Source organism: Oryzias latipes, chromosome 15 (assembly GCF_002234675.1).
Source record: "Oryzias latipes chromosome 15, ASM223467v1".
Classification (NCBI taxonomy): Eukaryota; Metazoa; Chordata; class Actinopteri; order Beloniformes; family Adrianichthyidae; genus Oryzias; species Oryzias latipes.
In genome coordinates, this window is record NC_019873.2 from 667,227 (window position 1) to 681,232 (window position 14,006).

Below are 14,006 nucleotides of genomic sequence, written 5' to 3' on the forward strand. Positions count from 1 at the left end.
GTAGGGTTTGATGGAGGCAGATGATTTATTGTTGCAACCCCTAAAGAGAGCAGTTACAAGATAAAGAGCAGGGCTCGACATAGCCATTTGTCCGCTGGCCCGGTCCTGTTTTTCGAGCAGTACGGACCACAAGACGTTATTTTTCACTTGTCCGCTCGGGCCACTAAAATATCTAACGGTTAATATATTTTTCACCTTTTTCAATAATTTTGCGAAAACGTGTAGATTTACCCCGTCTTCATAATTTACTTTTTCTGCTAGTCCTGTGTTCAGACTTCAAGCGTTTCTATGGGAAACCTTTTATCATTCTTCTCCTTCTCTCCCGCCTGCGGGCGCGGCTGTCACTGCCGAGCACCACGCGGCACGCGCTCACTCAATTTTTTTCAAACTTTATTGAATGTAACAATTCAATACAAAATAATGTTAAACAGCAACAACAAAGGAACAAGCCAGTGGGTTATATTACATTTTACGCAGATATATTTAAACTGACACACACATCAGCGCGCCCCCTGGTGGTTTTTCACCGCGATGATCATAAATCCAACACCGTCACTGAAGAGAGACTGAAGCATGTCAGAGATGTGGAAGACATGGCAGGAATAGATAGGAATATGTTAGATGGAGTAATGGGTGGAATTAGTAGTATGGACAGCAAGATAATTAATGAATGCATTGAAGATGAAACTGTATGCACTAAGCTTTAAGCTGAATGTCAAAGAATCAAAAGCAAAGACTCCAAATAACTGAATCTCAGACTCAAATGCAGTATAACTTCAAAGTACTTCATTTTGATTTTCTTTACAACACTGTAAGCAGTAAGTATTTCTAGTTAGCTGAATGATCTCAGTAATTTAATTTTATTGAATTTTTCAATTATTTAATTTAATTAAGTAACTAAAGTAACTAAAAAGTAAATGTAACTTTGCAACAGTAACAAAAAGCAAAACCTCAAGGCAGTCAGAGCAAAAAAGTAAATAAAACTTCTTAACTATTGATTATGAACAAATGTGAAATAGCAGTGATTAGACGCAGCATGAAAACTTCTTAACTAGTGTTAACTACTACACTGCAGCGCTCTCTTCAATAAATCTGAAACAGACTAGAGCAGATTTAAGTTTGATATGGTCTATTTTCAGTAATTGAAAAAGTGTATAAATAAGTGCTAGATGTCACCAGAATGCACCATATTAAAATTTTCCTGGGGGGCATGTATGGAGTTATTTCAGTCTCAATAATCAGAAATGCACACAACCGGTTTTACAAATACACACGCTCCGATTCACAAATGTCATTTTATGCAAACGTGAAAAATAAATTCGGAAATACACACCCTGTGTTTCACAAACACACACATTGTGTTTCACAAATGCACACTAAATGTTTTACAAATGCACAATAAGTGTTTCTCACAAATGTGCACACTGTTTTTCACAAAAACATTTTAGAAATTCACAATAAATGTATCAGAAATGCACAGTAAGTGCTTCACAAACGTGATTTTTAGGTACACATGTGATGTGAACTCACAGATCATTCGAATTGCAGAATGTGCATTCAAAATCCCGTTCTCGTTTGTGAATCTCCCCGTGTGTGTGAGAGATTTTTCTACGGTGAATATTGAGACTCATCTGACGGAGCGGGTCGACTAATGTCACCATTGGCTAGTGAATCTGTCAATCAAACTCATCGGCAAAGCAGGCGGGTTCGCTTTTAGCCAATCGAATGGCCCCTTACACTTTCTCTACGCTTTCTGCAGGTGGCAAAAGCCCCGCCCATGTTTGATTCTGGACCAGTCGGTCATTAGCGTGTTAGCTTTAGCATGGCTTGTCGGTTTATTTGCCTTCGGTTGTCAAAAATTACTGGCTTGTGCAACTTTTCAGTGGACCTGGGAGCAAGGCAACATTGGTTGAATGCAGTTGACAGAATCCATCGAACTCTGTACTGGTCATGGGATTTACAATGAACGTTTCACTCGGGATTGTTTGTACGTTATTCTCTTAGCTTTCATGCTAGCGTCATTTCAACACTCAGACACGGTTTTGATCATATGAAGGTGGAGGAGAAAAACCTGCAACTTCCACAGTAGGTTCTGTGGAGAAACTGGCATCACTTTGCTCCGTACCACGCAGTGGGACTACATCACCTCAAGTTCATCTCACTGTCAATCACAGATACCCAATACACCCCCCCTGCTCAGCCCGAGGTCACTTTGCTTGACCTTAATTTTATTTTTTTAATAACTCAAATGTCATGGATTTTATATGGTAACCATATACATATACACCTCTTGGCCAGGTCACCCTTGCAAAAAAGATCCTCATCTCTCTGGGTTTTATAACTGGTTAAATACTACACAACAAAAGATGGTCATAGAACAACAAAGTGCAAACATTCACCCTTTATTGCAGAGTAAAATTCAGTGAAAACATGGACAGATTAAAACATCAAAATTTAAGCAAATGTGGGATCTCTACTGATTTGAATTTTATTTAAACTGGAACTAATTTTCATAACTTCCTTACATACAATGAAGTCCCTTGAACAATACAGCAGTATTGATTTGAACTCTGTCTTGCTCCCCTCAGTCTCTCTTCTTCTGTATGTAATTATGTCGCCTAAATTAAGTTCTAAACAGGGACAGTAAAGATATAGGTCCACTCCCAAACGGTCTGAATTAAACAATGGGTTGATGTCGTCTTGCAGTTCCAACATTTGTGGACCCAAAAAGGGACTGTCCCATACCGGGACATTGATCCCAGGATGAGGTTCAGTCATGGATCCACTCTCCTCCCATTCAATCTCTGGAACCAGCATACCCTGACAAAAAAAAAAAAAAAAAAAGATACTGTTTATGAACAGCTGTTTTTTTAAATGTTTTAGATTATGTAGGAACAGAGACCCACTAATAATGACTTATATTGTTTCTAGCAGGCAGACCTCATATCTCCATAACTGTTTTTAATTTGCAAATAAGTGACTTTTAACAAAGTAGTGAGATTAGTACAGCTGATGGCTCATAATGCCATGCATTGTGATGCATTTTGAATTTGCAGATGTGCTATTCTTCCTACTTGATTTAAAAAAGCAAACAATTTAGGGAAATAGTTTGCACCACACAACAATAATACTTTTCATTCATTTTTGATGAAAATTCCTTGTAGTCATTGTGATTTCATCATACTGTTCTTGATACTTTCCACTTTAGTCGAACTGCACACAAATCAGTTGTCCAGTACAGTGAGATTAAATAAAGCAGGGTTTTTCAACCAGTGTGTGTGCCGCGGCACACTAGTGTGCCGTGGGGAATTGCCCTACTTCACTGATCTAAAAACATTTCCCATCTCCAGGAAATCAGCTCTTTGTTCATCCAAACAGGCACTAATAAAACACTGAGTAGTTAGGAATATGAAAGATCTTAAAATGACTTTTTCTTTGTGTTTATTTAATTCTATAAAATACATTTTGATAAGGTTGACGGTACCGCGATTTAGCTGCAGCTATAACCGTGTAAGGAAAAGTCCCGCCCCTTTAACTGTCTCCGCCAATCATTCTTGAAGGCTTAATCACATTAGGGTTGGGCGATGTCCCCTAATTTGGCCGTTGACGATGTTTGCTGTCAACCATCGGGATGGACGATGACATCGTCGGGGGGGGGGGGGGGGGTATTTTTACATTTTTCGTTCTTATATAACTGCTATTCGTTATTTTGCTTTTTTCATTTTATTTCCCAACTAATGGTTAATCCGCGATGATCCAGTATAAACTGAGGGAAGTGACTTTAACAGAAAAAGTAACAAGCAAAATAGAAAAGAAGTAGTCCGCTCCTGCACTTAACTAGCGAACTGGACCGGCGGATCGCGGATTTACAGCTTTGTGTTTGATAGGAAGGGGGGGGGGGGGGGTACATGAGCGGTATGTGTGGGAGATTTAAGACTGCGATCCGTCCCGCAGCTCTAGGGGTACAAGCTATCAAACTCAGAACCGGGTCTAAACGTGTGTCTGAGCACAGTTCGGATCGTCAGCAGACACACAGCGGTTTGAGCTTCAAAGCAGAAATGTTCTTAGAAAACATTCAATCAATCACGTGGATTTGTGTTTCCAGTCGTGTCCCGACTAAATAAAGGCTGATGTTATTCACAGGATGCAGCGCCACCCAAAGCTAATGTTGTTAGCCCGTGTTAGCATACTGCTAATCCTGGCTACGTTCAGAAAAAGCACTGACCACACGGATTAAAATTCAAATGATGAGCGAACAGGTGTTTCATAATAACCGTAACATTATTAAAAGCACGTTTAGAAGATCATCTCGTATTTTACCGAGCTGACATGTCAATGTATATAGCTGCTCGCCGCTGTTATCGTTTTGTATTGAATTGTTACCTTCAATAAAGTTTGGAAAAAAAGCCGCTCGCGGAAGTTGTATCCCCTTCCGGTTTTCAAACTGCGCATGTGCGAATACTGCGCGTGTGCGAATGATTTATTCCGACGGAAAGTGTGACCTTAGTGAACGTTTTTATATTCTGAAAACATTTTTCTGGGCCCATGTACACGGTTGGATTCTAATCCGACCATTGATCCCATCAAGATATTTTGTACATGTAACCGCGGCTTATGATGTCGACGCGCAACGTGGCGGGGGCGTGGCATCACGATGGTGGTCTCTCCATCGGGATGTCAGTCACCCATCACGATGGACGATGATATCGTCCATCGGCACAACCTTAAATCACATGTCATCAGTCTGACCAATCAGAAGTGGTTAAAGTCTTCACTTCCTTGTTCTTAATTCTGCTGGTAAAGTCGCTCAGTTATAACAAAAATACCAGCTAAAGCTCGTCTTTAGCGGTGTAACTTTCCACAGAGTCCGGTGTCAGACCATGGAACAAGTGAACAAAGGTTAAAAAAACACTGAAATAAAGCACTTACCCGGGGATCAGAAACAGGGTTCTGGGTCAAGCCCAACTGCCACAGCTGATTTGGTGTCATGCTTTGCTCCGTCCTGATTGGATGGCTGTCCCACGCGTCACTAAAGACATCCAAACTGGCCTGAATGCGTGGTAGGAAAATATAGTGGCAGCAGAATACGTGATGTTACTGATATTGAGCAAGTCTTGGTCCTCAGGAGAGTGCAGGATGTTGTAATATAAACCAGTAACAGTCATGAAGACATCACACCAGATGGGCTCAATCCTGTATTTGGAAAAAAGCAAAAAGAAATATTATATTGTCAGATTTATTTTTAATACATCATTCACTCTTATGCATATATTAAAGTAGGGCTGCACGAAATGAAGAAAAGTCGCGATATGCGGTATCAGTAATTAATATTGCGATAATGATATAATTTGCGGTATATAAACAATTAGCAAAATATTATTCCCATTCCATTACAACAGCTTAAAAATTATACTACAAATGACCCTTGTTGACATAGGAGGCGAACATACAACATAATAGAGCGCCATCCGATTAGTTAACAACGTGAAGGGGTCCATCTGATTGGTCAAATGCAGAAAGGGATTCTTTCAATCCATTAAACACTTCAAGCTGCCATAAGATTGTTTGGGCACATCTAAGGTAACCATTTATTGCAAATTTGCTGTCTTTTGCGATATGCATATTGCACAGCTTGATATTGCGATAACGATAAATTTGCGGTATATTGTGCAGGCCTATATTAAAGCGTCTAAAACTAGGTTCAACTCACCGTTGATTGTGTGTACACTTTTGCTGCAACAAAGCTGTTTGTGTCAGTTCCACGTACTGTGAGCATCAACTCAGCTATGCCCACATTTTTTCCTATCACCCTGACAATAACATGAAAATCATGTCTCAAACAGATAATTACAAATGCATCGCCAATACGGTACACATCAATTTAAAATGTAATGTTCTTATGTATGATGCCAATAAGTAGAATTTTTAGGTTAGATAAATTGCAGGAGTGGGTTACATGTATCACTGGGGAAAAAATTGAGGTGAGAGACTGAGGGGGGGGTAAAATGTTATTCATGAGGGGAAAGAGTTTTAGAGTTGCCTTTGTTTTCAGAGGAGTCTAAAAAAAGTTATTTTATTTTTGTACAAATAACCAAGTGCTTATACTGCCTGATATGTGAATAAAAGATTTCTTTATGAATAACATGAATACCTCAGAGGAAAGCCATACACGTTCACTGAAGAAGGCCAAGTCTGCACAGTTGTTGTCTGCCATCTTCAGGTGCAAGATCTATGGAATACAAGTACAAATACTTTCAACTGACAGATATTTACAGGGGCAAAAATGCTAAATTCCCAATTGATAGGTAAAACAGTAATACAATAGGATGATAAAATATGAAATAGAATAGAATAGAAAGGTATTTAGGATGACACGCTTCAGCAATTCCTAGAGAATAAATAAAAACACGACAAACATGGATTAGATCATTTAGCTGTCTAAGATTAAATTACAAAATTTTCAAATATTAAAAAGGGGAATTTTTTAAAACACTCTTGCTATGATAACTTGAGCTTGTAGTAAAGAACAGCTTTAAAAAAATCAGAGACAAGACACTGATCACAGGAAGCCTGTGTGGAATACTTACAGTAACTTCTACTCAAATCACTGTTGACAGCATATTTCTCCCATCCGCCCTTTCTGTGACTACTTATCGACTAAAAAACAGCCTAAAAACATAATGTTTGGGATTCTTGTCATTTCGTCATTGGAAGTAAAGATACGGGGAATTTAGTGGCTGTCACTCTGACACAATCTCACAGGGCTGGTCATCACAATGAATACGGGTTCTAACGTTAGAAACTTAATGAGGCTTCTTTCATTCAACAGTGGATTCACGTCTGTTATATTTAAAAAATGCCATTTTCATGAATGTCATATGAATTAACTTGTTGCACATATCCACCCCGTCTTAAAGTCTGGGTTGTGAAAAGACTGTGTCTAACTTTAACCCGGATCGCGTTTACATACTGGCAGCACACGGAACAGCTAACTTACTAGCTAGTTAGCATAGCATCAGTGTTCAAACAAATCCCCGTCTCCAAATCAATACTTTTTATTAAACTTTCTGTGCTGCTGTAAATCCGGCATGTTTTCCCCTTAGTTCCTTATGAATCATGTTAAGAACCTACAGATTGGCTGTATATCTAGCTTGAACCGACGCGCTAGCTTAAACTTCCCTGACACTCACAGGGCAGGCAGACACAATTTGAGTCGAAAGCCGGCTAGTTTTGAGGCCCCTGGTTGGTTGTAGTTACTCGTGTTGTGTGAAGAGCTGGTATGCCAAGTATAAAACTTGACAAAACCATCATAAGTCCTCCCCCGCTTTCGTAAAAAATATGACCGCACAGGCTAAGGTAAGCTAATTTGCGGTGGGGGTACTCTGCAAACGACTCGGCTGAACTAAAGTGTTCATAAAGCATTCACACATGTCACTTGGCTAAGGAGAACGCTTCAACTTAGTATACAATAACATTACAGGACGTACAACGAGGGAATAATAATCAAATAAGTGCATTACTTACGGGCTGAGACTGATCCCGTTCGGAAGACCTCTCCGCCATGTTTGCCGCCCGCGTCCTCCCAACTGCTGTGCTGAACAGCTCCCTCCCTCGTCAGTTGAGAGTGAAGAGTGTAAGGGGCCATTCGATTGGCTAAATCGAACCCGCCTGCTTTGCCGATGAGTTTGATAGACAGATTCACTAGCCAATGGTGACATTAGTCGACCCGCTCCGTCAGATGAGTCTCAATATTCACCGTAAAAAAATCTCTCACACACACGGGGAGATTCACAAACGAGAACGGGATTTTGAATGCACATTCTGCAGTTCGAATGATCTGTGAGTTCACATCACATGTGTACCTAAAAATCACGTTTGTGAAGCACTTACTGTGCATTTCTGATACATTTATTGTGAATTTCTAAAATGTTTTTGTGAAAAACAGTGTGCACATTTGTGAGAAACACTTATTGTGCCTTTGTAAAACATTTAGTGTGCATTTGTGAAACACAATGTGTGTGTTTGTGAAACACAGGGTGTGTATTTCCGAATTTATTTTTCACGTTTGCATAAAATTACATTTGTGAATCGGAGCGTGTGTATTTGTAAAACCGGCTGTGTGCATTTCTGATTATTGAGACTGAAATAACTCCATAGGCATGCCCCCGGACCCCCCTGCGGAGCGGCGGGTCCCGCTGTGCGCGATGTTGGGCCAGTAACTCTCAGTCAGGGCCAGTAACTTTCAAAAGCTACTGGCCCTGTGGGCCAGTGCAAATTTCTGGGCTATGTCAACCCCTGAAGAGGAATCATCAAAGTCAAAGTCGGCTTTATTGTCAAATGTACTGCATCCATAAAGACATACAGCACAGATGAAATTGCTTTCCTCTCACCCCACAGTGCAAGCAGCATATAAAAAATAAATAAATAAACGACTTAAAAAATAGATAAAAAGACAGCAATAATAAGAAGAATAACAGTAGTCTAAACAGTGCAGAGAGCAATGAGATGGTTAAAGTGGCAGTTTAAAGTGACAACAGTGCTGAGAACAGTAAGTGGATGAGTTAGTGATGGCAGTCTTTGGTGAAAGTGGTGATCTGAACTGTTGTGAAAGTTTTCAGTGTGGGCTTGTAGGACGGAGTGGAGGGGCCAGAGGGGGGAGGGCAGGGAGGGAGTTGAGTGTCCTTATTGCCTGATGGAAGAAACTGTCTTTTAGTCTTCCATCAGGCAATAAGGACACTCAACTCCCACCATCATGTGGTGCAACCACAAAACCACATCAACAGCCTGGTGGGATTTTCTTCAAATTAATAACTCCTCTCCTTTAACCTGAGCCAGAAAAATCTGACACTACATGATACAGTGAAAACGTTCAGAACCTAACATCATACAAAATTCTGTGTAAAATATATATATATTTATAAGTAATATTGGAAACCAAGTTACATTGTGTGACAGGGTTCCTCTTAGCAGGAAAGAAATAAGACACTCGAAAATAAAATGACCAAGTCAGGATACTCTCTCCCAACTGGAAAAAGTTTACCCCTTAAAGGCTTAGCCCCTCCCAAAGGCCAATTCAACATACTGTACTTTAAAAGACATTTCTGCCTTGCAACTGGGAGGATTCTTAAACATAACCCAACATTTACAGATATAAAAAAATAGTAATAAGTGAAATACAGGCATAAATCTGAATCAATTACACATAAAGGGAAACAAAGGAAAAAAATAAAAAACAATTCTGACATATGAAGTCACTTCCTGTTTCCTGTGGATGGAGATGTATGCGTATGTGTACAATGCTCTGGTTTGGCTGTTTGTGGAGGGCAACTTAGATGGTGAGTAAGATTCCATTTAAAACTGAGTGTGCACCCTTAGAATTAAACAAAATTGGGCCTTACGTTGTGGTAAAATGTGAATGATTTGTTTGCCTGGGTGTGTGCATTTGTCCAGTGAAAACTTTAAACTGCTACCGGGCTGGGAGAAAAAAACAAACAATTGCGGCTGGTGTTCAGGCGCTGGTCTGCAACCTGTCACACAATACCAAGAAGTGGGATTCAGACCTGGTTATTAATACAGACGACTCTTTTTAGTCACAGATTTGCTCAAACACTTGTAGACTAAACAAAAGTCCTAACCTTCAGCTGATTCTGTTTAAAACTCATAGGACTCACTATTCTGGATAAAGGATGTTCAAGATGGATCTCAGAGAATCAGACACTTGTGGGTTTTGTAATAGCAGTTCCCCAGACAGTTATTTGCATGCACTGTGGCTCTGCACATCTGTCTCATGGTTTTGGCAGAAGTTACGTGTAGATCTGTTAACCTGGTAAGACATCGCTATCACAGCTTCTCCAACTCTCTGAATACTTGGTGATATGAGCGCCATCAGTGTAGAGGAAAGATCAAAATCCATCATCTTTCCTGTCCTTTGCATAGCTAAAAAAACAATCTTAGTTAACTGGAAGAGTAAAAACAGCATCAATTATAATCAATGATCCCCATGTACAAATATGTAGTGTTTTAAACAAAACTGTTAAAAAAATGTTCTTTGTGGATAAATAAAACATTTTTAAAGACTGATACTGAGCTGAAATAGTCTCCTCTGCCTTCTGTTGCAGGTTTTAGGCTTTGAGGTCGATTCCATCAACTCTGTGCAGTTCTCCAACCACACAGGTACTGTCAATGTTTAGAAAAGAGCTGGATGGATGTGTAGATGGATGAATGCACAGGTGGATGTACAGACAGATGGAAACTTGTTTTTATATAAAGCAAAAACTAAAAGCTTTTTAAAAAAGCTGTCAGAGAAAAAAAACTAAAGAAAAAAATATAAGCAATAAATCTCAAAAAGAAAAAAACTAGTTTGTGAGCCAAAAAGAAGCAATGTACTACATTATGCAACTCTGCTGCTATTGAGTAATATAGCTTAACCATTATTTGTGTGACATATTAACCCAAACACAGAAAAGAATTTAGGGCCGAATCCGAATGGCTTCCTTACATTTATCCCTCTGAGCGGAGAGATATGAAAAAAAAAGGGTCCTCAAATCGGACGTTACCACTGCTTAACGATGTCATCAAAAGTCACTGGTCATCTACGTTGGTGTGTTGCTGCCAGCACATGGATAATACATAACATTGTTTTTCTAACTAAAAACTCGCATATAATATATGCGGGGGGTCACACGGTTTTTCAAACATTTCCAAGCTAAAGAGAAGGGTTTTTTTTTTGTGTTGATGATCCATGACAACAAAACAATACCAAACAGACAAAAACTGCATGTGGCATGATTTTCCCAAATGTTCCAAGCAGGAGCCACAAGAATACAATAAACTCCACTTCCTCTACCCACAGTTAGGAGGGAGTACCAAACAAATTAAGTGCAGGAACATCTGACACACGAGCACAGACAAGTACTTTACAAATAGAAATCTTTTCAAATAAAGACATTAAAACAACCTTGTTAAAACAGCAAACATAAACAGAACAAGGAGAGAGATGCTTACCCTCCTGCAGGCACCCAGTGACACAAACTTGCATCCAAGTTGGCTGGGCACAAGTACTGCAAACACAAGAGAGGAAAGAAGATGGTCACAGCCTGGCCAGCATCCAAGGGTTAAGACGAGTGATCTTCACCTGAAACGCAGAAGAGACGCAAAAAACACTGACGCCCTAAAACACCACATTTGCACCTAGCGTAATAATGATTGGTCTTGCCAGAGCCCACATCCAACTCTTCCACAGCTCAACTCTGCTCCAGTTTTTCGACCCTCTTCCTGTTAATGTCAGTGCATCTACGCCACCCTCCCACCCTTACCCCCCAGCAACACACACCGCTATAATCAGGTAAGGCGTCAGGACCACAGGCCTGTAATGGTTGGGTTTCCTGGGGTGTGGCACTGGAACAACACAGGAAGTCTTCCACAGTACAGGAACGCTCTCCAGTTCCAGGTTCAGCTTGTAGATGTGCAGAACCACCTGACACAGCTGGTGTGCACAGTCCATGAGCAGTCTGGAGCAGATTCCATCTGGGCCTTTCACCTTCCAGGTCTTGGTATTTTTTAGCTGACACCTCACCTGATCAGCAAGGCGTTAGGGGTAAAGATGCAGGAATCTGACTTTCAGACTGAAGAAAACCACAGCAGAGGAATCATGGAGGAACTGAGTATTTTCTGGTGGTTTGTTGATTTTCGGTTAGGGTCTATAAATAAAACTTTCCAGTCTTGTGATGTCTTTAAATTTGTGGAGATGCAAAACTGTTTTTTCTTTAATGAATAACATCTTTAAACCCCGTGACTGTTTTCCTTCTGATTTCTATTCAGATGACAACTGTAATTCTCTTTAGTCAAGTTTATCCAACTGTATTCTTTTAAATCTCAACCGTCGTTCATTTTCTCTGGTGTTCCTCAATGTTCTGTTCTCGGTCCCCTCCTCTTCATTACCTACCTACTACCCCTTGGCAATATATTCCATAAATTCATTGCATTGATTTTCATTGTTTTGCAAATGACACTGAGCTCTGACAATTAAACCGAACTCTTCTCTTCCACCTGCCTTCATTTCCTCCTGTCTGTCTGAAATAAAAACCTGTTTCACCTCAAACTTCCTCAAACTTAACAGTGATAAAACCGAATTACTCCTTGTAGGATCCAAATCCACCCTTTCCAAAGTTTCAAATTTTACACTTTCCATTGATTCCTCTCCAGTTTTTCCCTCCCCTCAAGTAAAGAGTCAGGGTGTCATCCTTGACAGCACATTATCCTTTCAATCTCACATCAATAGCATTACTCGGTCTGTCTACTTTCATTTATGTAATATTAATCGTCTCCGCCCCTCCCTCACCGTCCACTCCGCCTCCATTTTAGTTCATAGTCTAGACACTGCTGACCTGGACTACTGCAATGCACTTCTCTCTGGTCTTCCCAAGTAAACGCTGAATAAACTTTAATTGGTCCAAAACTGAGTCTCTGATTCAAATTTTTGAACTTGCGCCAAAACTCTCAAAATGCACTGTTGCCAGACCATATGCTGCTCAGATGTTAAACCAACCGATCAACCCAATGGTTTAACATTGGCTTAACATTGAATGTTGATGCCCCTGATACTCAGAAGCTGCCTTTAACCCTGTCAACATAAGTATTAGGTCAGCACTAAGATTGGTGACAGGAAATGGAAAAAGCATTTCTCTGATTAAATTTGATCAAATCTTCTCAAAAGGCCTGTTATTTTATTTATTGATTTATTTTATTGTGGGGATGCACCTTGATTACTTTTGAATGAGATGTTGCTACCCAAGAAGCTGACAGTGGCATGAGTCCGAACACAGGAAGGAGGAGGATTCAGTCACCAATGACAGGAGAGGCCTTTATCTCCTTGTGAAAGCTCAGTGCTACTCTAAATGTTCATCCCTGTTTCACAGCCCCTTTGGCTTTCTTTAGGGCTTGTTGCTTAGCAACCAAATCAACCAAGTCCTGACCTGGCTGTGACTCACCTAGAGCTGCATCATGGCAGCCTGCAGAAAATTATGCAGTAACCCCCGCCTCCTTGAATGCAGGTCCTTGTGTACTACCAAACAGAGGTCTCTGCAAAAGCATAGCACCTGTAAACCCCTCACACACACCCCTACACCCACACAGACCATACTGACTGCTGATGTGAGTTTGTTGGAAATCTTACCAGAGCTGTCTGTTGGTTGAACCTGTATATAAATAAAACTACACAACTCTTTGATATCAGTGAAAATATGTGGACTGTATGTTGAAAGACCTAACTACACTGTGCTCAATGCTCTTTTCAGGTTACTCTCACTGGAAAGGCCAGGTATTGACAGCAGACGAGCTCCATGTGCTCTACGAGGGAATCAAACTCAACAATGTTCATCATTATGACTACGTTTTGACAGGTATATAAAGGCCAACTAACCTTAACCAAAACTAATCATGAGTTATGTAAATAGGAGATAATCCAAAAAGGTATGGTTGTTTTGTTGTATTTTTATCTATTCTACTCTTTAGTGAAAGAATGAAGGAGTTTGGAGGAGAAGCTAAAATAGTTGAAGATCTGAAGGTAGCAACACTACAGATTTACTCATTTAACATGTTTGATGTGTGTGTTTAGGATACACCAGAGACACGTCTTTTCTGGAAATGGTTGTGGACATTGTTCAGGAACTGAAGAGAGCTAACCCTAACCTGGTTTATGGTCAGTAACCAACCTGGAGTATTTTCTCTATCTAACCTGGTTTATTGTCAGTACTAATCTGGTGTATGGTCAGTAACTACCTTGGTGTATGGTCAGTACTAATGTGGTGTATGGTCAGTACCAATCTGGTGTATTGTCAGTACTTACCTGGTGTATGGTAAGTAACTAACCTGATGTAAGGTCAGTAACCAACTTGGTGTATGGTCACTAACTGACCTAGGTTATGGTCAGTAACTAACCTGGTGTATAGTCAGTAAATAACCTAGTGTTTGGACAGTTACTAACCTAGTTTATAAGAGTTAGCATC

General features: G+C 40.1%; 1 protein-coding gene across 2 annotated transcripts in view; it reads left to right on the forward strand.

Moving 5' to 3' along the window:
• The window catches only part of LOC101171384 (pyridoxal kinase-like), a 70,268-nt gene that overhangs the window by 14,307 nt on the left and 41,955 nt on the right, over positions 1–14,006 (forward strand). The window contains exons 2-4 of one of the 2 annotated variants that reach the window (XM_023963059.1): positions 10,119–10,173; positions 13,296–13,400; positions 13,616–13,699. In XM_023963059.1, the coding sequence (XP_023818827.1) occupies positions 10,119–10,173; positions 13,296–13,400; positions 13,616–13,699 (244 nt within the window). The remainder of the gene's footprint in view (positions 1–10,118; positions 10,174–13,295; positions 13,401–13,615; positions 13,700–14,006) is intronic. The other variant, XM_023963060.1, reaches the window with a different exon arrangement.